Genomic DNA, 27,462 nt, shown 5'->3' with positions numbered 1-27,462 from the left:
CAGTATCCTGTCTTCTGGCAGTGGCTGGTGCCAGATGCTTCGGAGGGAGCAAGCGGAATAGGGCAATTATCAAGTGATCCATTCTCTGTCATCCCGTCCCAGCTTCTGGCAGTCAGAGGTTTAGAGACATCCAACTTTCCCCGGCGCCGGTGGGTGTTCGCACCCCCCCGGCCCTGCCCCAACTCCACCCTTTCCCCGCCCCCATTCCCACCCCTTCCCCAAAGTCCCCACCCCAACTCTGCCCCCTCGCTGCCCGTATTGGACCCCTTCTCCAAATCCCTGCCCCGGCCTTGCCTCTTCCCCGAGCACACTGCGTTCTCATTCCTCCCCCCTCCCTCCCAGTTGCGTGAAACAGCTGTTTCACGGCGCAAGTGCTGGGAGCTAGGGGGGAAAAGCGAGCACGCAGCGCGCTCAGGGGAGGAGGTGGAATGGGGGCAGGGGTTTGGGGCAGGGAGCTGCCGGGGGGTACAGAGCACCCACCAATTTTCCCAGCCCCGGAGCACCCACGGAGTCGGCGCCTATGACACCCAGAGCATGGGGTTATGTCCCTGACCATCTTGGCTAGTAGCCATTGATGGACCTAGCCTCCATGAGCTTATCTAATTCTTTTTTTAACACAGTTACACTTTTGGCTTTCACAACATCCCCTGGCTATGAGTTCCACAGGTTGACTGTGTGTTGTGTGAAGAAGTACTTCCTTATGTTTGTTTTAAAACTGCTGCCTATTAATTAGGGTTAACATCCGTCCGTTTTTTCCTGGACATGTCCGGCTTTTTGGTAATCAAACCCCCGTCCGGAGGGAATTGCCAAAAAGTCGAACATGTCCGGGAAAATACGGGCCGGGCACTTCCCCTCCCGCTGCTGCTCTGCTCCTCCCCTGACTCTTCAGCTCTGTTTAAGAGCCGAGCTGCCCGAGCGCTCCAGCTTCAGGCAGCCCCCATGCCTCCAGACCCTGCGCCGCCGGAGTAGAGCAGCTGGAGCCCGGGAGGGGTGCCCGGCCAGCGGCTGGGGTCCGGAGGCAAGGGGGCTGCCCAAAGCCGGTAGCGCTCGGGCAGCTCGGCTCTTAAACAGAGCTGAAGAGTCAGGGGAGGAGCACAGCAGCCGGAGCCCGGGAGGGGAAGTGCCTGGCCGGGGGCGCAGGGTCCGGAGGCATGGGGGCTGCCCGAAGCCCTAGCGCTACCGGCTTCACGGTTTGCCGGGCAGCCTCCAGACCCTGCGCCCCCGGCTGGGCGCTTCCCCTCCCGGGCTCCAGCTGCGCTGGGGAAGCGCCGGCCAGGGGCGCAGGGTCTGGAGGTCTGGGAGCTGCCCGGCAAACCGTGAAGCCAGTAGCGCTTGGGCAGCCCTTTTCGCGTGGCTGGGAGGGAGGAGGGGGAGTTAGGGCGAGGACTTTGGGGAAGGGGTGGAGTTGGGGTGGGGCCGGGGGTGGGAAAGGGGCAGGGCCAGGGCCCCGTGGAGTGTCCTCTTTTTTTATTTTTTAAATATGGTAACCCTATATTAATTTCATTGGGTTACTCTTAGTTCTTGTGTTATGTGAAGGGGTAAATAACACTTCCTTATTCACCTTTTCCACATCATTCATGATTTTATAGATCTCTATTATATCTCCCCCCACCCCAAGCTTCATACATTTGTTTCATACCATCATTGTTTGTCATTACCCCCCTTCCTTGCCAGTCATCATTTCTTGTGGTTGTCTAATGGAGGAAACACTCCTATTCCCATTGCGATCAAACATTATAGATTCTTTGGGGCAAGGTTCTGTCTTTCTATTGCTATAAAGCGCCAGGCAAAGGTATGGTGCAAGATACCTACATCTGTGTTACACTAATGGTTCTGAATTACACTATGATGGTTCTGTGATGTGATGCAATGAAGAGAGAGGTGGTGGACACCATCAGCACAATGTGAGGGATGAAAGTGACACAGGTTACCCAGGACACAGGCGAGAAGGGAGATTGCTACTCGGAAGCCAAGGGAAAGGGAGTGTTGTACGTACCCCGGTGCAGAGCAGTGTGATCGGCACAGACAAGGAGGCCTAGAGAGAAGAGAGGCCTGCTGGCTAGTCTAGTCTGCTGCCATGATGCCAGAAGCAGAGGGGCGTCTGAAAAGCTGAGCTTCTTTTCCGCTGGTGGCTGGTTTAGATAGGAACCCCTCACAAAGATGGCGGCGGGTAGCCCTCATAAAGATGGCGGCTGTAGTCAGGTGTGCCCCTCACAAAGATGGCGGCGGCTGCCCCCTCACAACGATGGCATCTGCGTTAAGGCATGCCCCTCACAAAGATGGCAGCTCAGGTCTCTTCCCCAACATACGTGTCCCGTAACAGAAAGGGACCGCGCGCATGCGCATTCGAGGCAAAGCGAAGGAAGATGGTTAAGAAGCGAGAGGGGCTGAGCGTCGCTCAAGAGGTGACAGCCCCTCCCCCCCGACAGCTGGGAGCGGGGTCACTGTGGGATAGGCCAGGAGGTGTGCGGTGGGGGCGAGAAGGGAACGTGGGGGCGGGGCGAAGGGAGGGGGGCAGAGGCGAGGTGGGGGGCAGGAGAGGCATGTAGGGGGCTGAGGGCAAGGGAGTGGGAAGCGGGTGAATGGGGGACGAGGCGAGGTGGGGGATGCGGGGAGTGGATTGTTATGTGTAAGGGAAAGATCTTCATTGACGGGCTATCCTGCCCCCCAGATCCATGGGGTTTCTCCTGAGGATTGCAGCTACAAGAGTATCCCGTGCCTCTGGGGCCATTTCTGCTCTTCCCCTGCAAACTGGGGGCCTGGCTGGTGCTGCCGTTTGGAGTTTTTCTGTCCTGCTGATGTCGTGTTCCTGCTCTCCAACTTACTCCCTTCTCACTTGGGTAGGGGTCTCCCTTGGAGGAGACAGTGGTTTGCAAATGCTTTTGGGGAATGAGATTAAAAATCAGTCCCTTCCTAATGAATGAAAGAAATAGGCCTGAACCAATCAAATGAGATTCAGTAGAGAGAAATGGGAAGGGGAGACATAGTCCAGTGAACACATGCAAAACAGAGAAATACAGGTAGGGCAAAAACATCACTGAAAAGCCTTGTATTGCATGTTTTGTGTGCCACTGTGACCAAAAAAGCAAATGTCTTATTAAGCTCTCTTTTTTTTTTATACGAGTGTTGCTTGTGGTAGTTTTCTGCTCTGCTTAGCCCTATTTAGGCCTTTATTTGAGACAACAGTTATTTCTGGGCACCATGTTTAACTGATTAAGAGTTCAGAGAACTGAGGATGTTTGATTTGGAGATATGACAGCCAAGAATAGACATGGTAGTTGTTTCCACCTCCATGAAGGCATGTTATAAAGAGGACATGGCCTGATTATACAGTCTGATCACAGGTTGAGAAGTGATGGGGCTCTAGTTGCAGCAGGGAATTCTGGTTAAATGTTGGAGGGTATTGGGAATCTTTTAACTCCAAAGAGTTTGGGTGATGAAACAAGCTGCTTTGGGATGGTGCAGAACCACCTTTGCTGGGGCTGTCAGAGGCTGAGACCTGAAACCTGTCTACCAGAGGGTGGTTTAAGGATATCGACTCAATCCTGCCACAATGATGGGGAAGAAACTAAGTGAGTGTCCCTTCTAACTACAAATGATATTGTGAAAGGCAATTTTAAAAAGGGATGAATTTGATCTCTTTAAAGTAGATGGATCTGAGTCTTAGGTTTGAAATATGTGGACACCTTTCAGCTGCACCTCCATCTTCAGCATTTAAACTTTCATTTAACATCACTATTTTCTAAGCCTTTATGCTTGTGAAGAAAACCTTCCAGATAGGAATGGATGTGAGCTGATGCAAGGCTCTTTTCCTGAGCCCTGCTCTAAACACAAAGGCACACTGCTTCAACTAAAAGTGTAATTCAAACAGATGCAACTTTGTGTGTGGATGCTCTTGCATCGGCTTAAACCTGGCACATGGTTGAGCTTGCATCTATAAATTACGGATGCAAACCACATCAATATAAGCCTGGTTCAAACGGATGTAACCAGGTCCTCTCACAAAGTTGAATCCATTTGACATTATGCCTTTAGTTAAACTGTTGCAACTTTTTGTACTTAGACAAGCTCAGGATCTTCCAACAGGCAGCCCCCCAATGACAATGCTGCTACTCAGAACTTCTCTGAGCCGCAACAGCAGGAGAAATGAGCAAGACTCTGGTTGGTTTCATGGGCACTGTTCAGAATCTGGTAGGTGGTGGTTTAACTCTGCTGCTGCTTCAGAAAGTTATGAATGGCTGTGGTAGATACAGGAGCTAATTACATAGGGAAGGAAGGACCCCCCAATCATGGTGAATAGGTGGGTGGTTGATGCCCTCACTCCCACCTCCGTAGCCATGGGGCTGGGAGAAATAGAGTAGGAGCCTATAAGGTGGAGGTCCAAGAGAGGTAGCTACTAGTCAAAAGTGATCTGAAAGATAAGTCCCTAGGAGGGGCCTGGGGAAAGCACCCTGGTAGGAATCCTAGCACTCCCCCTTCCCAATGTTTGGAGTTGATAGTGAGAGACTGAGCTGGTGAATCCTCCTCCTTCATTCTGCTGTATTGGCCTCTGGCTAGTAGATGTCTGGTAAATGTTTTCAGCCCTGCTGGATTTACTCTCTATTGTCGGTGAAATGATTTGTTGAAATGTAAAATTATTGTAAGACCACAGTGAAAATTGAAATAGGTCCATTAACCAAGAGGTTAGCGTGTGAACCTAAACAAATTCAATCTTTGCTGGGCTGATATTAATAATTGAGCCTACAACACTGGATTCAGGAACCACTGACTAACAAATGGAGAGAAATACCTTGAACCTGCTAGTAGATGACAAGGGACGAGGCTGCTTCTGGGAGGTGATTTTCCCCCCAATGCTTTTGTTTGGCTTTGATCTGTTTTATGAGGGTCATGAGACACAAACCTCATTACCTAACGCTGTTGGATGTTGGCGTATGTGTGATATGGCTGTTTGCCAGCATCTTAATTAGGGGATTCATAAAGGCGGAGGGCAGATGTCAGTTCTTGAAAAGTGCTTTTAGCCTTTCTGCTAGGAAGAATGCTTTTATTAATTCAGTACAAAATGTATTAAAAAAGGATCCAACCCAATTCCGTAAGCAGGGCCGCCTCTTTCCTTTCCTGCCATGTGCGAGTGGTTTTGGACTCCCTTCCCAAGACTGCCTGGGCAAATGAGATTTGTAACAAACATAAAGCCAATTTGGATTGAATCTGCCCCAAAGCTCTGTATTTTCAGAGGTCTCCAGATGGCACATGTATGAAGCCAGAATTCGGTGCAAATTACTGTGCCTGGTGGTACATCTCATGGCAAGGGATTCAGCTGGCTTCAGAATGTTCTTCAGCTTACTTGTTGTGTGCAAAACTGCTGGTCCCTCACCCCAGAGCTCCTTTCATAGCAGTTGATCAGGTAGCAGGAGGGCAGTGGCTGTGCAGGTGAAGGGCAGCTGTGTGCGCTCTGATTGCTCTCTCCTTGCTGGATATTTAACACCTGCTTCAGTTATTACATTAAAGTGAGACTGCTACTAGTTGAAGAGGATGTTGACTTAAATGAAGTCCTTTGTCTGGCTATGGAACAAATAGAGCTCAGACAGCTGTAATGTACACAACATGTGGGAAGCTTATCAGCCCAGTCCTGGAGGGGACCCCCTCTAAAGGCCATGGGGAGCAGGAGAAGGAGTTTAGTCACTGTGACCCATTCACTTCTTGGCAGAGGCTATCAATAAGGAGACCAATTGGTGTGAATTATATTGATGATATTGTGTCCCACTAGGAACCTGGACCAAAAGCAGCTCCCATGCAGCTTCATTTCATACGGGCCTCTGATAAGTCTATGTTTGTACCCTAGCTAACCTCTCCATGCATTCGTTGTTAGGAGCAAATGCTTTCCATCCACAGCCGGTTCAAACACACAGCTTCTTTCTAGGGAAGCTCTGTGGAGAGCTGCCCCTGGGGATTTTGGGGAAGCTTTACAGTTTCTCAAGTTCTAAAGTTTTACAGTCTACGGCGCCCTGGGGAGAGGCTCTGGCAGCCCTCAGAATAAGGGGTAATTCTCAATGGGATTGCTCTGATTTCTTCCCCAACACTTATTATATTTTTTCTTTTCTTTTGCTGGCAGCAAAAGACTGCGTGGACTATGCAGCCACACGCAATGCCGGCTCCTGAGTCAAAAATCCCAAGTGAGGTAATGAAGCGGCCATACCAGGATAGCACATACAGAGAGCCTTCTGCCCATTTCTAGTGCCGTTCCTCTGAGGACCTCTAAGCACTTCACAAACAATTAAACCTTCCAATCCCCCCACCCTCAGCGAGGTAGGTAGTAGTCCCCCAATTTACAGGTGTTGTCACCTGCCTCCAAGGTAACACAGTGAATCAATGTTAGGGACAGGAATAGAACCTAGGAATCTTCTTATCCTCATTAACAAGGCAGAAAAACCAGGGAAAAGAAACAAAATTTCCAGAGGAAGGGATTTTATTCCATCACTAATATTCCCCATTCTCTGTGTTCCTAGTGGAGATTATTTTCACCTGTTTGTGCCCCAGCCTCAACAAAGGTGTCAGCACAGCTCTGGGGAACATTTGTTGTGAACTGCTTCTGCAGGAGCCCAGCTTTGGTTTTGATGAAATGATAAAAATAGTTGGAACTTTTTAATCATAATTAAGAGTCTGGAGGATTTTAGTTGGCAGAAAGTCAAAATGTGAGGGAGTGGCACAAAATAAACTCTACTTAAATCACATTCAGTCGTGAAAGTGGTGAGTGAAGCGTGCACTGAGAGACAGCAAACAAAATGAGAGGCACCCTTAAGGAAGAGCCGGTAGTTGGTGGCTTTGAGAGGGGAACGGTGGGGGAAGGAAAAGAGACATTGGGGAGGAACCGCTGGCCATGACTGATTAAGCATTGGTGATAGCAGTTGACTGCTCTGTCCTGGGGTTTGTCTAACTAAACTAAGATAAAAGGTGAATGCATTAGCTGGCATGTGTTACGTGTTCTGTCTATACCAGGCATTAACACAAGTTAGTTAAAACACTTCAGGTAACACAATTAAAAAATGCCCCTTTTATCATCCCACTCGACACAAGCTGTTGGAGGGGTTTCTTTGACAAAGTGCTAATGATGTAGTTGCTTGTTAAATGTGACCACTCACTTCCCTCCCCCACCCAGGAAATCCAGACCATGTTCCCTGGATCAGTGCAAGCTCTGGGCTGTATTGGCTCAGGGGAAGCTGTTCTTGCTGCCAGGAAGATCCACACAGTGTTTCGTCAATGACAGCAAGGCCCCTTCTCTCTGTATCAATCTGTTGTCTCTAGTTTGGTACTTAGATTGTAAGCCCCTTGGGGCAGGGATCATTTTTGGGTCAGTGTTTGTACAGTGGGGTCCTGGTCCATGGCGGTGGCTCCTAAATGCTATGGAAATACAAATAATCATACAGTTGACTTGGAAACTGCAGTCTGGTAAGAAGCTGGGGGGCTTGAATCTCACTGTTATAGGTGCCAAATTATTGTGTGTGGGGCCAAAGGGATGTCTCCTGACACCACCCCGCTGGAATTGTTGGGGGTGGGAACAGTGGTTACAAAATTCCACACCAGCCCTTGTGCTCCTGCCCCATCCGGACCCTATGGTGCAAGAAGAGAAGCCACCAGCTCCACCAAATCATAGTTTGTGGCTATGGAAAACTTCTACTGCTGGTTCATTGTAAAAGGGGCAAGTGCTGACTTGACTCCACCAGACTCCCCTGCTGCTGCTCTCTAATGAGACCACTCAGTTACTGCCCTCATTGCCCTACGCTGAGTTTGCTCAACTGCCCCCCGGTGATAGCCTGTATGCTTGCCCTGAGCAGCGTGTGAGAGAATTGTTAATTAGTCCAGGATTGAGTTGTAAGTGGTTAATCAGAGATCAGTGCCATTGATTTTCCTGTGTAATGATCAGTGGTAACATCTTTTCTCACTACCTTGGAGGACGACAGGGTCTTTGAAAACCAAGGCAGATGGGTTTAATTCCACCAGGTTAATTTACGCAGGATGCTGCTGTTCCCCAGCTCCCAGGTTTTGAAGTATCTCACCGGGCGAGATCCAATTCTTCTGGCTGCTTGTCCCTCCTCAGCCCTGCTTCTGCAGCCTGCTGCTCATGCACAGCACAGGGTGTGGTGGCAGATGATTGCAATGGGGCTAGCAATGATTTCAAAGCTAGTTAATGTCAAAGGCCATGGGCTTGCTGGGATTTGGGTGTCACCTTGTCTAATTATCCCTGATATTTTCCCCCACTGGACTGCAAGCCTGTAAGGCAGAGCTTTCCCTCTGGAAAGCTTAAAGCCCTGGTTGCTGGGCTTGGACTAGCTGGGATTCCCTGCAGAGTTGTTCAGCTGTGGTATAATTCGTTCCTGGGGGAGTCCTTCCCAAACTCAAGCATGTTGGTCACCTCTGTTGGTGCTTCAGCCCTTTGATTCTCCCCCTTTCCTTTCCTCCTCACCCCAGAATAAAGGCAGCTTCTTGGAAAATAAATTAAACCTGCTAATTAGATGACTAGCTTATGTAGCTGCCGTAACTTCTTGCTGCACCGTGACTGAACCCAGATACTTGGTGCAGGATGGCAATCTCTCAGCAGGGCAGAGGCAATGGGGATCACTGTCCTTGCTCTAGTCTACCAAATATTGGAGACTTCTGTGCTGAGCCTGTTGGTTCATCTGTGGTTCAGGAGCTCTACAACTAGTCTGTGCTGGAGGTTGTGGCGCTAACATATTTTAGTGAGGAGAATGTGACATCCGCTGCTTCCCTCCCACCCCCACATCACACAGCCAGGCTGAAGTGCCTCATGCTCTCTTGTTTCACCTTTGCTTTCCTGACTGCTTGTTCCCCTTTGCCGCATTAATTCAGGGCCTAGTCCCTGAGGTTCTTGCCAGGGTGAACCGTCTCTCCCACTTGATCCCCTTCCTCACTGTGTAAACGTCCATTAGGTCGCTTCTCTGCCTGTGAGTAAAGGGGAAAAGCCAAGGCAAATAGAGGCGAGGGATAGAATGAAGGACGATCAGATCTTAACAAGAGGCACTGGCCTCTACAGGGGTCTTCAGGACTACTCCAGCCACAACTGGAGTTGATAGCCCAAGGACTTAGCACCCCAGCTGCATGGGATGGAGCTGTACTGAATTCTTATAGTGATAAATATCCATTTGCTGTGATCGCTGTGTTCCAAGCAACTTACCCATGCACTCTGCTCAGGCCAGGGGATCGGAGAGCCTCATAAAACCCATAGCTCAGCTGATTTTTTTTTAGGTGTGAGGTGGCAAGACACCGCAGTGGGGCTGCCACCCCTTCTCTTGAGCTGGGAAGGCCGGAGCTGCTGGGTTGCGGAGGGAAGGCGGATGCCAGTGATTATTGTGGCTGCTGCTGTGTGTTTCAGATTGATGGCCTGGAGGAGAAGCTGTCCCTCTGCAGACAAAGCATGGAGGAGGTGGACCTTAAGCTGCGCAGAGAGGAGCTCAGTCCTGAAGGAAGGTACTGGTGATTCCCTTCTATTCAAACCTGGATAGTGAGGCTGCAGGCTGCTGTGTGCTCATGCAAACCACTGACAGTTAGCTTTGTTGGTAATACTCAGTAAAACCTCTGTTGCCAGAACAAGAATTTGCTGAGTTTGCCAGGCTGGGCCCCCGATTTGGAGCTTGTTTAGGGATGGAGAGAACTGGTTTTCTTTCTCTTCCAGGGAGGCAGGGGGTGACATGGTCAGAGTGCTTAACTTGGCTTCCACTTCCCTGTTTGCAAACTCTCTGTGCATGTAGCCCAAGCAGTACCCAGTCCTATTTGCTTCCAGAGTTTGGACCCCAGCACTAATAGGAAACAGCTGTGTGAGCTGGACAGATGTTCTGGGTAGCAGCATGCAACTGATCTTGCTTAGACCACCTGAGTTCAGAGGTGCAGTAAATAGTGTGTATTGAATATTCAAGACGCCCTAAGCCAAATGCTAGGTGGAATCCAGTCAGAATAATCCCAAGGGGACTGAATTTTGACTCCATCCACCATGCATGTTTGCATGGGGACCTGGTTGCAACAGGGATCCTGGTGATAGCCTAGAGTGGACCTAACTATGTCTCTCAACAGTGCAGTGAGATGGTTAGTTTCCATTTCCACTCTCGAATGGAACCTTGCTGTAACTTGGTCCCTTAACCCTAGTAGTGCTATAGACAGAGCCTTTCCCTGAATGTGATCACCCAACCTCAGCCATGTCCCTGCTGAGACCCATTTCTTCCATTTGTTAGCAGCCTATTGCTCTCCTCCTAACAGGGAAACTGAGCCATCAAAATGTAGGCACAGGAAGAGAGCAGCCCGCCAACTAGATTCTATCAGCCCATTGTTCCATCTAATCTATTCTCCGGCGCTCAGTCCAGTTCTAGGTGTCCCAAGCAATGTGCTTTTACCTCTTCCCTTGAGAAACTCTTCCAGTCTCTGACTTGCCATTAAGTTCTTCTATTCAGCCTAAATGTTCCTGGGCTTGGTTTCTCCCCATAACTCCTAGTTTTCTCCCATGGGTTACCAGGCTCAATTTCTCTCCTTTCTCAGAGAGTTCTGTCTCCTCTCTCCCCACTTTTTCAGTCCTTATCTCACAAAACTCTTTTTGTCCTAAGTTAAACTCTTCCTTGTATGTCACATCACCCAGCACCTTCTCTACCCTCCCTCAGATTAGTCCGTCTCTTTCTGCTAATGATGTGACCAGAAGCCCCAGCCTTACAGTGATCCACTGACTGTCTCCCCGGCCCTCAAATTCAATGTATTGCCACTTATCGTTACCCTGAGTTCAGCCCTTCAGCCCGTTCCCAATCCGTGTGATAAGGCTCCTGTCCTTAGAACAAATGTGTCAGAAAAAGTGTCCGGGTCTGCGACATCCATTCAGTCTTCTGCCAAGGAAGTGACCAAGCTTGGCCGCTCATGCTTTTGCTAACGTCTAGCTATCGCCAGATTCTTCTGTTTGTCCCATGAGGGAAGCTATTGACCTGGTGAGCCCAAGTCACCGGGATAGGTCTGCTTTCCAATTTTGCTGTCCTCACCCTCCCACTAAAGCCTGACTGGATTCATAGTCAGTTTGGTGTTTTCATTGCCTGGGGCTCCGTGTCATTCAGTCCTGCGGAGCTGCATGCGTTCAGCTTGGCCGTGCTTTTTAAACAGTCTCATTTCCTTCCTAAGCCGGAGAGCCTTTTCCCTTGATTTCTCTAGCTCGGCAGGTTTGTAAACAGTGATACAGCAGCTCAGCTACTTCAGAATCAGGCAGCTTAAGCGTCTCTTCTCATTTCCTCTTGGGCTGCACTCCGCATTTCCTTTTCCCCGGATTGCATGGGAGGGATAGCTCAGTGGTTTGAGCATTGACCTGCTAAACCCAGGGTTGTGAGTTCAATCCTTGAGGGGGCCATTTAGGGAGCTGGTGCAAAAATCTGTCTGGGGATTGGTCCTGCTTTGAGCAGGGGGTTGGACTAGATGACCTTCTGAGGTCCCTTCCAACCCTGATATTCTATGATTCTATGTGTTTCAAAGTCCTTCTGTTCCTCTCCTGCTATTATTAATGCACCCTGCCTTATTACAGCCCTTCTGTCTTCCCTTAACTAACTGTACAGTAAGGCTTGTATCCAGCTTTAAAGTGCCTGCTTTCCCTAAAGGGGAACAAACAGCCCTATGACACAATGCCACAGAGCCTGCTTGGAGCAGGGAGATAGATAATTTGTTGGTGTGTGTTTGTTTACACCGCACTTGCCAGAGCTGCAGCAGTTTTCAGGCCTTTAAATTGTGGATTAATCAATCATTGTGCAGCTGAAAATACAGGGTTTTCAATCACCCTGAATTCTGTGTGATACAGCTGGTTCTTACTGCAATCAGACACAGCTCCTTTGCCTGAGCCATTGGGGAGTTTGTGCAAAATGGGGGCCTTGGAAACAGGAGGGAAGAATTTTTCTTCAGTCTTTGGCTCTGAAATGTGGGAACAACATGGGGCTGTGAGCTGCTGGGCAGTGTTAGGGAGTGGGGGGTTCTCTTCCAGACTCTGCACCAAGGCCATTGCCTCCTTTTGGGGGGAGGGGGCCGGGCACAGCGAGGCTCCATGTGTGAGTGAGACCAGCTGTGACAGCGCAGAAGCTTCTTTTTGTCCAATGGTGTTTTGACAGGCCTGAGCCTCCACACGCCCATGCCCCATTCCCAGGGGCTGCTTTTTCTTGCTTCCCCTGAGCATTCTGAATAGCCCAGCCTGTGGGCATTTTCCTCACTGGATCAGAAGAGCTCATGTCTTCCCTGGAATGTGATCACTCAGTGTACGAGGCCCTGCCTGTTCCTGGGACAGACATCAGAGCCACTTGCTCCAGAGGGAGCAGCTATCCCAGCTAATTGGAAAGGCACTTCCCCTAAGCCCAGAACTCCTCTTTTGGGGCAGAGGCTTTCCACCACCATACAGCATATGAGCTTGTGCAGAGCAATAGCATTTGCCGGTGTGTAACAAGGCCGCCTCTTCTCATTACAGAAAGTCACTGGAGAGAGAGAGAAGCCTGCTTGTGACCAAAGCTGAAACCTATGGTAAGGCCGTCTTTAAATATAGCCACTCGGAGCGAGCGGCGGCTGGGCAGGATGGCCACAGTCTGCACTGCACTCAGCTTCCCCTTTAAACTCCTGCCCCACTCTCTGATTTTGCTCAGCCAAAAAATGACTGAGGGAGAAGTTGAGGCAGATCTATTCAGCCGCTTTTAATCTGAGAGCAGGTTCATGCCTCAGGTATCGCACACCTGGGACCAGCCTGAGGCCCATTAAAGGGGTCTGGCTCTGCAGGAAGTGCTGCGCACCTCCTCTCTGGAAACCAGGCCCCTTTAAGGCCATCTCAAGTTGGGGACGTAAAATCACTAGTCTCTCTTGAAAGACTTGGCCAGCAAATTGGCCTCCCCGCATCTCAGCCTGAGAGTCACCACAGAGGTTCAAAAAATAAAATTCAGTGCAACTGAAACCTCTTCCAAATGCACAGTAGAAAACATCCGGGAGGCTTCTACTCATGTGAGTGTCTGCCCCATCTCTAGTGGCTCAGGCCCCAGGCTGTCCCTGGAGAGCACATCAGTCTGCACTGACACAGGTGGAGTACCTCAAGGCCAGAGCCTTGGGAAGGCTGAGCATCCTGCCCTCCCCATCCTATACCCCTCCCCCCAGTGTCCTAATGTGAATGTGGTGGAGCTGGAGTCCCTCTCAAGTACTCTAGGCATGCACTATGGGTCAGCTGCTGGACACTCCCTACCCTCCCCCACATCCCCCTGCTTTGTATGTGGTGCAGTCCCCTGCACGTTCTAGTCCAATCTCCAGCCAGGAAGTGTTTTCTCCTCTCTCTTTTTTTTTTTCTGGGTGTACTGTGTGGCATTAGGCTGCCCCCTGCTGGCAGAATTGAGGTTTTTGTAGCCACATTCAACTCTTAAACTTGTTGCCTCATGAGGTTCTGACACAAGGCTTAGTTAGATTCATCTGAGTCTTACCTGTGGTCTGATGCCTGATCCTGAAAGGGGGCTGCGTGCCCTCCCTGCTCCTTGACATCAATGGTAAATAGAGACACTTATTCCCTTGCAGCGTCAGGATCTGCCTGTAGCATCCTGTGCAGGTATGTTGTAGCTTGATGCATGCTGAGCACAGTTGCTGTGGTTGTTAGCACACACCGTTCCCAGTTCCTCCCTGGGCATAGGCATCAGTAGATGATTCCTGAGACACCAGTGCTGCATCTCTGAGAGTGATCCTCAACAGGCTTGTCCTTCATGTAGATCCAGACTCCTTGAAGTGAGTGAACGTGTGGGGCTTTCCCAGAGTGAGGGAGCTCCTGGCTGGCTTCCCTCATTGACACAGCAGCTTATCTGTGCAGAGTCCCCAACGCACAGGTGGGTGTCTGCTGTGCAGGCAGGGAAGCTGCCTAGAAAGCTGTCATGTGCCTTGGGCCGAGTACTGTACCCAGTACAAGGGGGCCTAGAGTTTTGATGCCCCCTCCTCTCCCCACTCTGCAACCTCAGTCTGAATAACTAGCACAGGCCAGGCTGGGCTCAGCAAAGCCCGGCATTAGGTTTACAACCTGTCGAAGAGCTTGTTCTCTTCCTTCCTGACTTCGTCCGAGGCAGCAGCAAGGATTGGCCTATCACAGGGGTGGGCAAACTACAGCCCGCGGGACCATCCTGCCCAGCCCCCGAACTCCTGACCCGGGTGGCTAACTCCCGGCCCTCCCCTGCTGTCTCCCCCTCTCCTGCAGCCTCAGCTTGCTTGCTCCACCGCCAGTGCAATGCTCTGGGAAGCAGGGCTGTGAGCTCCTGGGGCAGCACAGCTGCAGAGCCTGGCCTGACCCGGTGCGCTGTGCTGTGTGGTGGGGGCAGGGGCCAGCGTAGCCCGTCTCCAGCCAGGCAGCGCAGCTGTAGCACCGCCAGCCACCGGTGCTCCAGGCAGCGCGGTGAGGGAGTTGGATAGAGGGCAGGGGAGTTCGGGGTGGTGGGGTGGATAGGGGTCAGGGGGGCCAGTCAGGGGGCAGGGGTTTGGGGGGGCTGTCAGGAATGAGAGGAGGGGTTGGATGGGGCAGCAGGGGTCCAGGAGTGGTCAGGGGACAGGGAGCAGGGGAGTGTGGATGGGGCAGGAGTCGTGGGGGGGCACAACCCCCTCCCCTAACCAGCCCTCCATACAATTTCCAAAACCCGATGCAGCCCTCAGGCCAAAAAGTTTGCCTGCTCCTGGCCTATCGCCCACTTTGGGCAGGGTGGGGGATGCTGGCAGCAGCTGGGATAGTGTGGAACTAATAGGCAAACGCCTTTTCTGGGTTAGCACTTACCCTTTCTCCAGGACATATCTGTGAGAGCTCCGGATCCACAAATTATCACTAAGCAGAGTGCAATTGGAGGGGACACAGAGCGCTGAGCGACCGAGGCTTGTGGGAGTTGAGAATTAGGACTCAGCCAGGGGCTAGAGCTCATAACTTCATTGTTAAAGTAAGATTGCAGGGGCTCATCTGGGTAAAGCAGATTCATACAGAGCTGGCCTTAGGGAACTAACAAATGCAGGACAGTGGATTAAATTACCCCATCCAGACTCCTCTAGCAGCACCAGAAAAGGGGTCAGACCTGGAGCGTTCTGCTGTTGCACTCAGAACAAAGAGGGTCACCACTGAGCTGCTTATCAAGTAAGCACTTCTAGTAGTTTAACCTCCCCTTGTAAAGTCAGCTAGCAACACAATGGTCCCTTAATAGACTGGATTCTCAAGTGGCAGCAGTGCAGTGGCTGTTCAGCAGGGTGCATGCAACAGACCTAGTGCCACTCTGAAAACCCCTGCAAAAAGCTGAAATCTTGCTCTAGGAACCCATCATAAGGTAGAGGCTTGCATGTCAAATGCTAATAGCGTATGGCTGCTTCAGGAAAAATACTGCAGGGGAGAGGATTGGACTTGGATCTAGTAAAGCAGAGAATCAGTATTCAGGACTCCTGGGTTCTGTGCTGTGTGCTCTTAGCAGCCACCTACTGTCCCTGCCCCTCAGTTCCCCTTTGTCAAACAGGGGCAGTGATCCCCACCTATCTTCACAAAGCATGTTGAGATCTCAGGCTGAGTGGCACAAAATTAGCATTAATCAGAATTCACACGCTCCTTCAAACACGTGCACTAGGCTCTGAACTACCCTGTGTGCTGCCTATCTATCTGGCAGCTGGCAGGTGAGAGTGCAAAACTCCCTTCCCAGCCCACAGGGGTTATCCGCCTGGAATTAGCAGTATTGATCGGGGAGGGAGGGATCTGTACTAGTGGAGTGCCAAGGAACTGTTCAAAGGTGATACAGTGTAAAGATCATTAACTGCTTCTGCACAGGCAATGATGTATTATGTAGGAGACAGCAAAATACACCTATTAAAGCAGCTGACTGTATGTGTGGCTGCAGGAGGGCTGCCAAAGCTTGAGCTGTGTACAGAGTTCTGTCCAAGGTCCTGATTCAGATGGCCACAGGGAAGAGGCAGGAGCCCAGCTGGGGAAGTGACACTTAAAACCAACACCACCTCTGTATTTCCCATGTGAAGTTAGTGGCTAGTGCTAGACAGAGTCCTGCAGACTGCCATGTATAGAACAGGTACAGCACTGGCAGTACCAGCTATCTTTATAACTACCCTCCCACACCATTCTCCAGAAAATGAGGGAGGCATTCTATCTCCATGGCCCATTCAGGCCTTGGCCTTCAACAAGGGGTGATTTGTATAATGAGGCTACCTATACACCTGTAGGAAGTGGACTGAGGTCAAACAGCTATTAGCTGATACCTTTCAGACACTACTGAACCAGGCAGGAGGCCTCTCTCTGTTCTTGGGCCTGTCCAGTCCCTCACAACGAGGGGCAGTTTGAAGAGTAGCAGCTCTGCATGTTTACAAGGAACTAGACTAGAGCAAAGCACCTGGCAGGTCGCAGCAGTTGGATGACGCTGATCCCTACAAGGAGTTTCCCTCCATGCTTGAGGGAAAGGGGGATTACTGTTCCTTGGAGCAGTGGGTGGCAGCTGTGATGCAGGAGGGGAGGCTGTATCTTATATGCTGGTTTGGTTCTGTTTTCTAGAGAAAGAACTAAAAGTGCTCCGTCAGGAAAATCGCAAGAACGCAGCCATTGCAATGGCCATAGTACTGTTGATTATTGTTGTTTACACCTGCTGGACAATGTAATCATGGTCAGAACTCTCACTACTGACCACAGGGCTCCACCGCAAAGACCTCTTCCTTCTCCAGCAGATGTGTCTCCCACCCACGGGGCTGGTCAGCTCTTCAGACCATTAGGCACCTGCAGTCTTCATGGCCTGGACAGCCTTATCTCTGGCAGCTGAGGATCTTGAAGGCAACGGGAAGCTAAAGACACAGCACAAATGGGGTTGGAGAGCAGGCTGAAGTTCAGCTGGAGCCACCTGCTCCACATACTGTCCTGAGGGGCCCGTGGAACAGAGACTGCAAATTAATTTCAGGGGGATGAATGACCCAAGTTCCCCTTTTCCTAGGGGGCCTTCTCTGTTCCTTGCTGCTCACTACAAGGCTTTGGAGCCTGAAATCCTCTCTGCTCAGCCCAGGCAGAACCTGGGAAAGCTTCCCTCTTGCTGTGCCTCAACCCTGAGCTGAAGGGACCAATCTCTAGAGCTCAAAGGGGGAGTTCAGTCATTGTGCCACTCTCCTGTGATTGCCAAAAATCCCCACGTGTAGTAGTACCAGTTATAGGGACACTTTTCAAAATATCTTCCCGGTAACCTGAAGGGGGCCAGAGGAGTCACAACCTGAAAATGGGGTCTTTGGGGTGGTGTTTTCCTGCCACTCAGCCAAATGAACTAAGAGGGCAGGAAGACAATAGCAGTTCCTAAACCCTGGGTGTTGGTGTGTGTCTATGTACAGCCCCCCCCCCGAGGCAGGGCCCAGCAAAGAGAACTGCAGTCTCAGAGGGATAGTTCTGGGACACCAAGGATTAAAACTCACTGGCTTAATGGCGGGGCGCTCTGAACTCAGGGCTGAAGCTGTATTGTTTTTTAAATAAAGTCATTTGAACATATGAAAGAGCAAATGCATCATTCTATAGCCTCCCCCTGCCTGTGCACTTCCTGCAGCTGGGAATCTAACTAATCGGCAACCAGATAGCTAGTATGAGGCTCTTCACTCAAGGCAGTGTCAGCCTGGCTGTAACACCATGACTTTAGAATGCACCATCCCATCCGTTCCAACATTGCAGGGAACAGTCTAGGCATCAGTGGGCAGAATCTTACTGATTTTGCTGAAAAATCAGAAAAAACAAATGCGGCTACATGGAGCCCCGGGCATCTGGTTAGCAGAACTACCAGCTTCAATCACCTGCAACCATCTATAGATCAAAGACCTGGTTGATGGCAGCTGTTAACACACCCCAGTACAACAACATCCCTCATTTTAGCTCTGCCCAGCCCCCCCCCCCCACTACCATTTAAATACACCACCACCCTGAAAGAGGGGGAGGGGGCACACAGAGCGCTTGGCATGGGGATAATAAGGGGTGGGTTACAGCAAGTCCCTGAAATGGAGGGGTATGGGAGGGTGGCACACAGATGACTTGTGGGGTAGACTGGATGGGGCACAAGGCGTCCCTGGGCCATGCACAGTCCCACCCCCCACAGTTTTGCACTGAGAGTGGTTGTTTCCCAGTGGTTTTAGGAAACAGAGACCAAAGAGCATCAACACCTTTGTGAACTAAAGAGCTGTACTGGTAATACACAGACAATGAAAGCAGAGAAATCAACACAAAATGATACACAGCCTAATACAATACATTGTGCAATCAACAGACATAAACATTCCCTTCAGCAAGACATTCCTCCTCCTCCCCCTGGAGCCAGTGGGAGAGCACAACTTGGGTCAGCCCCTGGCCCAAGTTTCTACCATCCCTTTGATACGAAGCCATTCCCTGCCCCACATGATCAGACTGAACCCCCTTCCGCTCCCCCCCCACTAGGGCTAAGCAGCTCTGACACACATAAAGCAGAGTATGTACAGGGCTTCGTCCTCTGGGTTCTTGGCCTGTCAACTCCGATCAGTTCCTTTAGGGCATTTCAAAACAAGCCACAGGTTCCCAAGCCCGGAGGGGCAATGGGGCTAGGAGAGTCTTGAGCCAGAGAGCGAAGAGGGATAAAACCTTTTCCCTGCAGCAGGGAAGCAGTAGTGAGGTGCTGGTGCTGGCCTCCCACAAGAGGGTGGGAGGTGTGGTTCAGTGCATCCAAAAAATACATCTCCTTGTAAAAAACACAATCGACTAAAAGCAAAGGATATTGGGGCAATGGAGAAAGCAGGCAGCATCTCTCAAACCGCCTGCAAGCAATTAGGTTTCTTCTGCACCCTGGGTTTTCAGTACCAGGTAAAGGCTAATGGAGGCCTAGATTATCCATGGTGTATTCCCTGCGGGACATCTCCATCCCCACAAACAGGGAGGGGCTAAGGCCCTTAGTGGGGGACACACCCTTGAGGGTGCAGAAGACACAGTAAAGGACCATAGGAAAAGGAATAGGCCTGTTGGCTTCTTGCTGGCATCATGGCTGCATTGGGGGGGTTGGGGAAAATCAGCAGAAGCACCAACACTTAAATAAATGGTTTTAAAAGCCACCAGTGTGAAGGCTCCGAAGTGAAGCTGCCAGAGGCACCACCTGCAGAGCCTCCTCACTGCTCCTCATGGAGGGGCCTTCAATAAATATAAAGTAGCCAATAATTAACTGCACAAGGGGCTGCTGCCCTCTCCAGAAGGGCTGCGCTTGGGCCAGGTGCCACGTTCTGCCAAGGCTTTGGAGCACCTGGGACTAAATTCTGCTAAGGGATTTGAGTCAGAGCCCCATCCTGCTCCTGGATGGATTGGCAAACCTTCCCCCGGCTGCTACAGGGCACAGGGAAAGTAGGTCTGACACTTCCTCAGCCACCTTTCTGGAAAGGCCACTCACCTTGAGCTTGCAGGAGGCAGTATTCGAAATACACCAGAGCAGAAGGGCTCTTCTGGGCCCAATAGGGGATACCCAAGTACAACATGGGCTCTCACCACCCTCCAAAGTTGAGAGCTTAGTCTCCCCATGCAATGACGGCCCAAGGGCAGCACGAACCCAAGGCTGGGCGAGCGGTGACAATCCCCGTTCTGCAGCCATCAAGCCTGAACGTGCGGATCCACGTTACAAGGCAGAGCACAGAAACCACCAATGGTTAAACTCATTCACACCAAGCAATTGGAGGATTAACAAACCGATGCCTGGCCACCAACTCATCATGCAGCCACGGAAGGCTGCGAGCTCGGAAAGCAAGGCCTAGGAGCTCAGGGTGAAAGTCACCCTGTGCGTCACTTGAGCCCTATGAGGATCGCAGATCTTAAGTGTGACTTAAGTGATGCCCAGTCCTTGCGCTGCCCCTGGTTGCGAGATGAATCTCACCCACGAACTTCTACTTCTGCCAGAGCTGAACTCTCCATGGGATACAGACCCATTCACATCCTGCATTGGCATGGGGAGGATGGAAGGGGGATGAGAATCTGAAAGGCTGCCTCTAGTTTCCAGGAGACCCACAGCTTTCTTTAAGGCACGGTCCAGGTAACCCCCCCGTCAGCTTTTCCCTTATTGCCAACCTGTGTAAGAAAAAAATAAGTGACTTTGCTGCATGGACCGGAGCAGCCAACCGCCTATTAACTTCTGATCCATGTGGGAGACCAGGCCAGAGGCGTTTCTGAAGCCCAGCATGAAGTTAAAACAGGCAATGGGGGCAGCCCTGCTCTTTGGGGTGGCTTTGTGTACATGACGCATAGAGGGCCCAGCACAGAAATGAGTCATGATTTCTGACTGCGATCTGCTGAAACACAAATGTCCTGCTTGCCATGCTAGGGAGTCCCAAGTTTGTGCCTTCGCTACAGACATGGCTCCAGGTATGGACCAGACACAAGGGGGTTTTAAAGCCTGTTTTGCGAATTAACCAGGAAAGGTGGGTTTCCCCTACAACGGGCCTGGTCGTGGGATTGGATTTCTTTTGACTAACCAGCATGGTCAGAGTCAAGGTCTCCTTCCCATAAGACTTCCACAATCTCCTCTGATAAACTCCTACACCCAAAGGCCTGCAGCCTTCCCCCTTTTGCTTTCATCCCTGAACACACAGGGAGGGGCAATGTTAGAGGGAAACTGAGGATGGTTTTGAGCACTGAAAAAAGCAAAACATCTCAGCATTGTCCTAGGGCAGATTCATGAGCTCACACCTAGGCTGCTGGCTTGGAGTTAGCGACCTCCTGCCACAAGGACTGGCTTCCTTCCACCGAGATGCTAGCACCCAGGAACTGCCGACAACCTGCCAAGTGCCTCTGGAGCGGAAGTGCTGGAGCCACTAGCAAAAAGTGACCATCCTCGGACGCCAAGAGCCTGCATTTCCCGATGAGTCACCCAGCGTTCAGCAAAGGCCCATCAGCTCGAGGCAAAGGAGACAGAGGTGGCTGCTGGGAGCACTGCAAGGCCATTTAAATGCACTCTCCCCCAGCTCATTCCTCCCTGCAGTCCTGTGACCATCCTCTTTTCCTCTTGGTGCTGCCAGGAAACCATACGCAGCCTCCTAATTGCTCCGGCACACGCAGGAGGGGAACCCAGAGAGCAGATGCCTGGCTGTAGTTTGGAGCACTAGTGGGGAAAGATGCCAGCCCCTCATCCCCAGGAGTGCAGTGGGATAGTACAGAAGAGCATCGGACCTCAGCTCCAGGCATCCCACCTCCGAGGTACCCACAGCCGGTGCTGCCTGGGCCAGATACTTATATACACTGCTACTCACAGGCTGGAGCTTTGTCCCGCTTCTTCTGAGCACCAAACCCCACCCCCCACCCCCCAGGAATCTGTTCTCCTCCACAAAATGCCTGCAGCTCCTGGATGGAAGACTCCCTTCTCCTGTCTCAGTCTCCCCACTCCAGTCAGTCCCCGAAGATTCCAAGCTGGGGGGTCAAGGATAGTGCGCCTGGATGAAGGACAGGACTTCCTCCTTGGACAGCTTCTCCGCATCTTGCCTTTTCTGGGAGTCGTGCACTTTGACACCTTCCCCCCACTCCCAGAAGAGACGGCTGAAGTAGCAGATGCTGCAGGCAGAAAGAGGAGACAGACAGATCAGCACTGCACATTGAGAAGGGATGCACTCATAGAATATCAGGGTTGGAAGGGACCTCAGGAGGTCATCTAGTCCAACCCCCTGCTCAAAGCAGGACCAATCCCCAACTAAATCATCCCAGCCAGAGCTTTGTCAAGGCTGACCTTAAAAACCTCTAAGGAAGGAGATTCCACCACCTCCCTAGGTAACCCATTCCAGTGCTTCACCACCCTCCTAGTGAAAAAGTTGTTCCTAATATCCAACCTAAACCTCCCCCATTGCAACTTGAGACCATTACTCCTTGTTCTGTCATCTGCTACTACTGAGAACAGTCTAGATCCATCCTCTTTGGAACCCCCTTTCAGGTAGTTGAAAGCATTTATCAAATCCCCCTCATTCTTCTCTTCTGCAGACTAAACAATCCCAGTTCCCCTCAGCCTCTCCTCATAAGCCATGTGCTCCAGCCCCCTAATCACTTTTGTTGTCCTCCGCTGGACTCTTTTCAATTTTTCCACATCCTTCTTGTAGTGTGGGGCCCAAAACTTGACACAGTACTCCAGATGAGGCCTCACCAATGTCGAATAGAGGGGAAGGTTCACATCCCTCAATCTGCTGGCAATGCCCCTACTTATACAGCCCAAAATGCCGTTAGCCTTCTTCGCAACAAAGGCACACGGTCAATTCTCATCCAGCTTCTCGTCCACTGTAACCCCTAGGTCCTTTTCTGCAGAACTGCTGCCTAGCCATTCGGTCCGTAGTCTGTAACAGTGCATGGGATTCTTCTGTCCTAAGTGCAGGACTCTGCACTTGTCCTTGTTGAACCTCATCAGATTTCTTTTAGCCCAATCCTCCTATTTGTCTAGGTCCCTCTGTATCCTATCCCTACCCTCCAGCGTATCTACCACTCCTCCCAGTTTAGTGTCATCTGCAAACTTGCTGAGGGTGCAGTCCACGCCATCCTCCAGATCATTAATGAACTCCATTCCGCATAGGCTGCAGAGACTCTTTAGAGACACCTGGCCTGGGACCATACATAATATGATTCTAGGGGGCACCGTAAAGGAGGCCCAGGTTATTTGCTTTATTAACCCCTAGGGTTCTTCACATTTTTCTCCGCCCCAACTCCTAACTTTGGCTCTGCAGTGCCTTGCCTCAGCTGCATCGTCGGCAGCAGAGGCTGAACCAGGACCTCTGGATCTAAACTTGAGTGTCTTCTCCCTGCGCTAAAACACCCAGCTCTGTTAGCGAAGGCTGTTGTAGGCTCATCCACTTCAGTTTGTGGCCAGCCACACGAGACGGGGCAGCACCACGCCGAGCAGGTGTAGGCTACAGCTAGTAAGAATAGCCATCGTTTTGTAGCGCCTACTCAAACAAGCATATGCTGACACAAACCCAGACACCCCAACATGGCATATAAACTGGAGTGCATTCCATGGAAATGGCCTTGTTAGTTGCAGCTCCGTTCAAAGCAGCGGGAGGGATGAATCAATATCTGCTGAGACTGTGAACAATCAGTTAGGGGAACTATGTTTTTCAAGTTCCTGAGAGGGTGAAGCAACCAAGGGAACATCATGAAAGACTCTGGAACTGCCCGAACAGAGCACTTGGAAGGGTCAGCAGGCAGAATGGACACAGCAGGATCTGAGCACTCAGCACATTATGGATATAGCTGGGGTGGGGGAACAAACTAACCCTCACTTTGCCAACATGAGCTCTGGAGATACAGTGAATCTCCAGAAATCCGTCCCCCGACTCATCCCTGCGCATAGACTCTCCCCGCCCCACCTGGATATTAGTCACCCAGTGTGAAAACAGAGCTGCTAATTGCTGCAGACACAGCAGCCTTAGATTCCTACAATTACTGACACTTAATATTCATAGCTTATTTAGGTACACTGTTCTAACAGAACGATATTAGCATAGCGACAAACGCATGTGTCAGCGGCTAATTACAGACACATTAGTGCTCACTAACGACAAGGCAGAGCATCCATTACAGAGTCACACACAAACCCCTTCCTTGCTTTGTTTTCATAGCTGTGGTTGAGTTTGGTTCTGGAATTCTGCCAGAGAGGCTGAGAGGGGCTAGCACCCTCCCCTGTTTGTGAAGGGGAGCCCTCCCAGCACTGGGATGATGTCAGCTTGTTCAGCTAGCTGACCAGGGGAAGCCTGAAGGATTCTCAGGGCACAGCTGCAGACCAACAAGGAGGCTAGAGGGGTGTGCAGGGAGCCCCCTTTCACATCAGCCTCAATCCAGGGGCCTATGCAGTCTACATATAGCAGCACTGTGCTGAGAAATAGACTCACAAGACTCACTTTCCTAGGAGACAATGGCATAATGATATCGCACGGTCCCTATTCTCTGAACCTCCCTGTCTAAGGAACTCCCAGTCTGTCTCCATAATCTATTGACTCCCAGTTACTCTGTTCTTGGAGTCCCAGTTTCCCAGGAACGGAAGCCAGGAATCTGGATTCTCAGTTTCCTGCTCTAGAGCACACACTAGGGTGCGCAAGGGAAGTGATGGGTTGAGTCTGATGGTCGGGAAGAACACACAGAGATCCGCTGCTGGGGAGTGCTCAAGTGATAAGTTCCTGGAGCTTCACGGAGAGTATCAGGTAATCAAACTCCATATCCTTCTTTCCCTAGGAGCCAATGCGATGCTCCTGTTCCACAGGTCTCCCTCCCATTCCCACAGTGCTGCTCCGGCTTCGTGCACACAGGAGAGCCCGAAACAGACAGTGCTTCTTCCTCTGCTATCACTGGACGAAGCTGCCTGGCATGCCCAATGCCCCAGTCCACCTCGAGTGCGCTGGGAATGCAGCAGGAACCCACACACACACGGTCAGACTAAAAGAACAGGAGTACTTGTGGCACCTTAGAGACTAACAAATTTATTTGGGCATAAGCTTTCGTGGGCTAAAACCAGACTGTGGAGCTCCAACCTCCTCTGGATGTGGCACCGAACACAAAAAAGTCAGAACTAGGGCTGTCGATTAATCGCAGTTAACTCACGCGATCAACTAAAAAAAATTAATCGCGATTAAAAAAATTAACCTTGATTCATTGCCATTTTAATCGCACTGTTAAACAACAGAATACCAATTGAAATGTATTAAATATTTTTGGATGTTCTTCTACATTTTCAAATATATTGATTTCAATTACAACACAATACAAAATGTATAGTGCTCACTTTATATTACTATTTTTTTTTTACAAATATTTGCACTGTAAAAATGATAAAGAAATTGTATTTTTCAATTCACCTCAAGTAAGTACTGCAGTGCAATCTCTTTATCATGAAAGTGTAACTTACAAATGTAAATTTTTTTTGTTACATAATTGTACTCAAAAACAAAACAATATAAAACTTGAGAGCCTACAAGTCCACTCAGTCCTACTTCTTGTTCAGCCAATGGCTAAGACAAACAAGTTTGTTTATATTACAGGAAATAATGCTGCCGGCTTCTTATTTACAATGTCACCTGAAAGTGAGAACAGGCATTCGCATGGCACTTTTGTAGCCAGCGTAGCAAGATGTTTACATGCCAGATATGCTAAACATTCATATGCCCCTTCATGCTTTGGCCACCATTCCAGAGAACATGCTTCCATATTGATGACACTCGTTAAAAAAAAAAATGTGTTAATTAAATTTTGACTGAGCTCCTTGGGGGGAGGAGAATAGTATGTCTCCTGCTCTGTTTTACCTGCATTCTGCCATATATTTCATGTTATAGCAGTCTTGGATGATGACCCAGCACATGTTGTTCATTTTAAGAGCACTTTCATTGCAGATTTGACAAAACGCAAAGAAGGTACCAATGTGAGATTTCTACCTACAGCATCGACCCAAGGTTTAAGAATCTGAAGTGCCTTCCAAAATCTGAGAGGGACGAAGTGTGGAGCATTCTTTCAGAAGTCTTAAAAGAGCAACTCTCAGATGCGGAAACTACAGAACTCGAACCACCAAAAAAGAAAATCAACCTTCTGCTGGTGGCATCTGACTCAGATGATGAAAGTGAACATGCATCAGTCTGCTCTGCTTTGGATCATTATCAAGCAGAACCTGTCATCAGCATGGACACATGTCCTCTTGAATGGTGGTTGAAGCATGAAGGGCACATGAATCTTTAGCGCATCTGGCATGTAAATATCTTGCGACACCAGCTACAATAGTGCCATGTGAACGCCTGTTCTCACTTTCAGGTGACATTGTAAACAAGAAGTTGGCAGCATTATCCCCTGCAAATGTAAACAAATGTATTTGTCTGAGTGAATGGCTGAACAAGAAGTAGGACTGAGTGGACTGGTAGGCTCTAAAGTTTTATATTGTTTTATTTTTGAACGCAGTTATTTTTTGTACATAATTCTACATTTCTAAGTTCAACTTTCATGATAAAGAAATTGCACTATAGTCCCTGTATGAGGTGAATTGGAAAATACTATTTTTTTACAGCACAAATATTTGTGATCAAAAATAAATATAAAGTGAGCACTGTACTCTCTGTTCTGTGTTGTAACTGAAATCAATATATTTGAAAATGTAGAAAACATCCACAAATATTTAAATAAATGGTATTCCATTATTGCTTAACAGCGCTATTAATCGCGTGATTAATTTTTTTAATCGCTCGACAGCCCTAGTCAGAACCTCTTTACAGGGCTCCAGGAGCGGGTCTTCAAGAAGCTCTGCCAGTAAACACCATTACACAGTGTGGCGTTGCCAGGGCAGGGCCTACCACCGTCACCCAAGTGCAGAGCACTGGCCTGCTGGAAAGGATGAGGCACACTGCGGAGGCACGGGGCCCTACTGTGGTATGCTGCCACTCCTCAGCCCCCCTGGCCGACTGACTGCTGGGACGGTACTCACTGAAATGGTGCGATGGATTCATGAGGGAGGTCGTACGTCGACTCCTGGGTCGTCTTGTTATAGAAAAATTTCCTCTTGGAGTTTTTGCTGAACGCCATCGTCCAAGGATCTAGGGGCAAAGCCACAGGGAATAAACAGAGGGCGGGACCAGAATGGAAGCATGTCAGATTGGGGGTGATTTGAGAGGCCAGCTTAACATCCCACTGTTTTCTCCTTCCAAACCCCAAAAAGCCCTGTGTACCCAAGCTGCTGTCAATTCAGCGAGGCACACCCTGCACTCCCAGCCCAGCCTGAGCTAGTTTGGAGAGTGATCTTTCCAGTTATGAAATCTGTGATCTCAGTATACTTGTGACTGAACTGAAATCCCAGAGCTAATCAAACCACAATGGGGGCAGCTGACCCATCTTCATCCCAACCCTGCCCAATCCAACCAAAACAGGACCTGGGCCAAATTCAGCACTGACTTCCATGGAGTTACACCAGGGCAGAGCTTGGCCCTGTATTTTTAAAAAACAAAATTCCTTCCTGCTCCTGAAAATGGTGAGGAAAAAAGGCTTGCAGAGCTCTCCCTACCATTCACAGTCCTAACGATGTAGAGTCCAGTGGGCACAAAGTGCCGGTCGTCCCGGCCCGTGTAGGACAGCCGTGGTATTCCGCCTGAGCTCTTGATAATCTTCATCTCTAACCTGAGTGCCGAGAGAAGGGAGGGATGGAGTTTACCCAAGGGGACACACACACTTCAAAGACAGCTGCAAACCAACAGGCCACTGGTCAGTTCTCCATGTGTCTCCCTGCCAGGGCTAGGGAAAAGGAGCCAGAACTCTGTGTGCACACACACAACATCAGCCAGGGAGTCAGTGCTGGAACAAGGGCCATGTCAGTGATTTACAGTATTTAATCAACCAGGGTTTCCATTACAGGTACAATCAAACTGCAAATCTGTCTGCTGGCAAGCACAAGTGTAGCTTTCCCCTGGTGCGCGACAGGGCAGGAAGGGAATGGAGCTCTTTGGGCCAGGGAA

General features: G+C 50.1%; 2 protein-coding genes across 3 annotated transcripts in view; one reads left to right on the top strand and one right to left on the bottom strand.

Annotated features, from left to right (window-relative positions):
- The first annotated feature begins 2,351 nt into the window (after positions 1-2,351).
- On the top strand, positions 2,352-17,512 carry CCDC167 (coiled-coil domain containing 167). Its single transcript, XM_065589263.1, is given in 5 exon segments — positions 2,352-2,416; positions 2,418-2,463; positions 9,386-9,480; positions 12,479-12,531; positions 16,544-17,512. Coding segments are annotated over 5 exon segments (348 nt in total). The 5' UTR covers positions 2,352-2,366; the 3' UTR covers positions 16,648-17,512.
- A 660-nt stretch (positions 17,513-18,172) lies between these two features.
- CMTR1 (cap methyltransferase 1) overlaps positions 18,173-27,462 on the bottom strand; it is a 50,002-nt gene continuing 40,712 nt past the window's right edge. Inside the window, exons 22-25 of one of the 2 annotated variants that reach the window (XR_255929.5) lie at positions 27,015-27,127; positions 26,442-26,550; positions 20,702-21,559; positions 18,173-20,083 (exon numbers count right to left, since the gene is read on the bottom strand). Coding sequence is in view for 1 of the 2 variants with exons in the window: in XM_005296336.5 (XP_005296393.1) it covers positions 21,427-21,559; positions 26,442-26,550; positions 27,015-27,127 (355 nt within the window). In the remaining variant the exon portion in view is untranslated. Of the gene's footprint in view, positions 21,560-26,441; positions 26,551-27,014; positions 27,128-27,462 lie in introns of both variants that reach the window. The other variant, XM_005296336.5, reaches the window with a different exon arrangement.

Source organism: Chrysemys picta, chromosome 3 (assembly GCF_011386835.1).
Source record: "Chrysemys picta bellii isolate R12L10 chromosome 3, ASM1138683v2, whole genome shotgun sequence".
Classification (NCBI taxonomy): Eukaryota; Metazoa; Chordata; order Testudines; family Emydidae; genus Chrysemys; species Chrysemys picta.
Note: the sequence above shows the minus strand (reverse complement) of the source record. Positions and strands in the feature narration are given on the sequence as shown.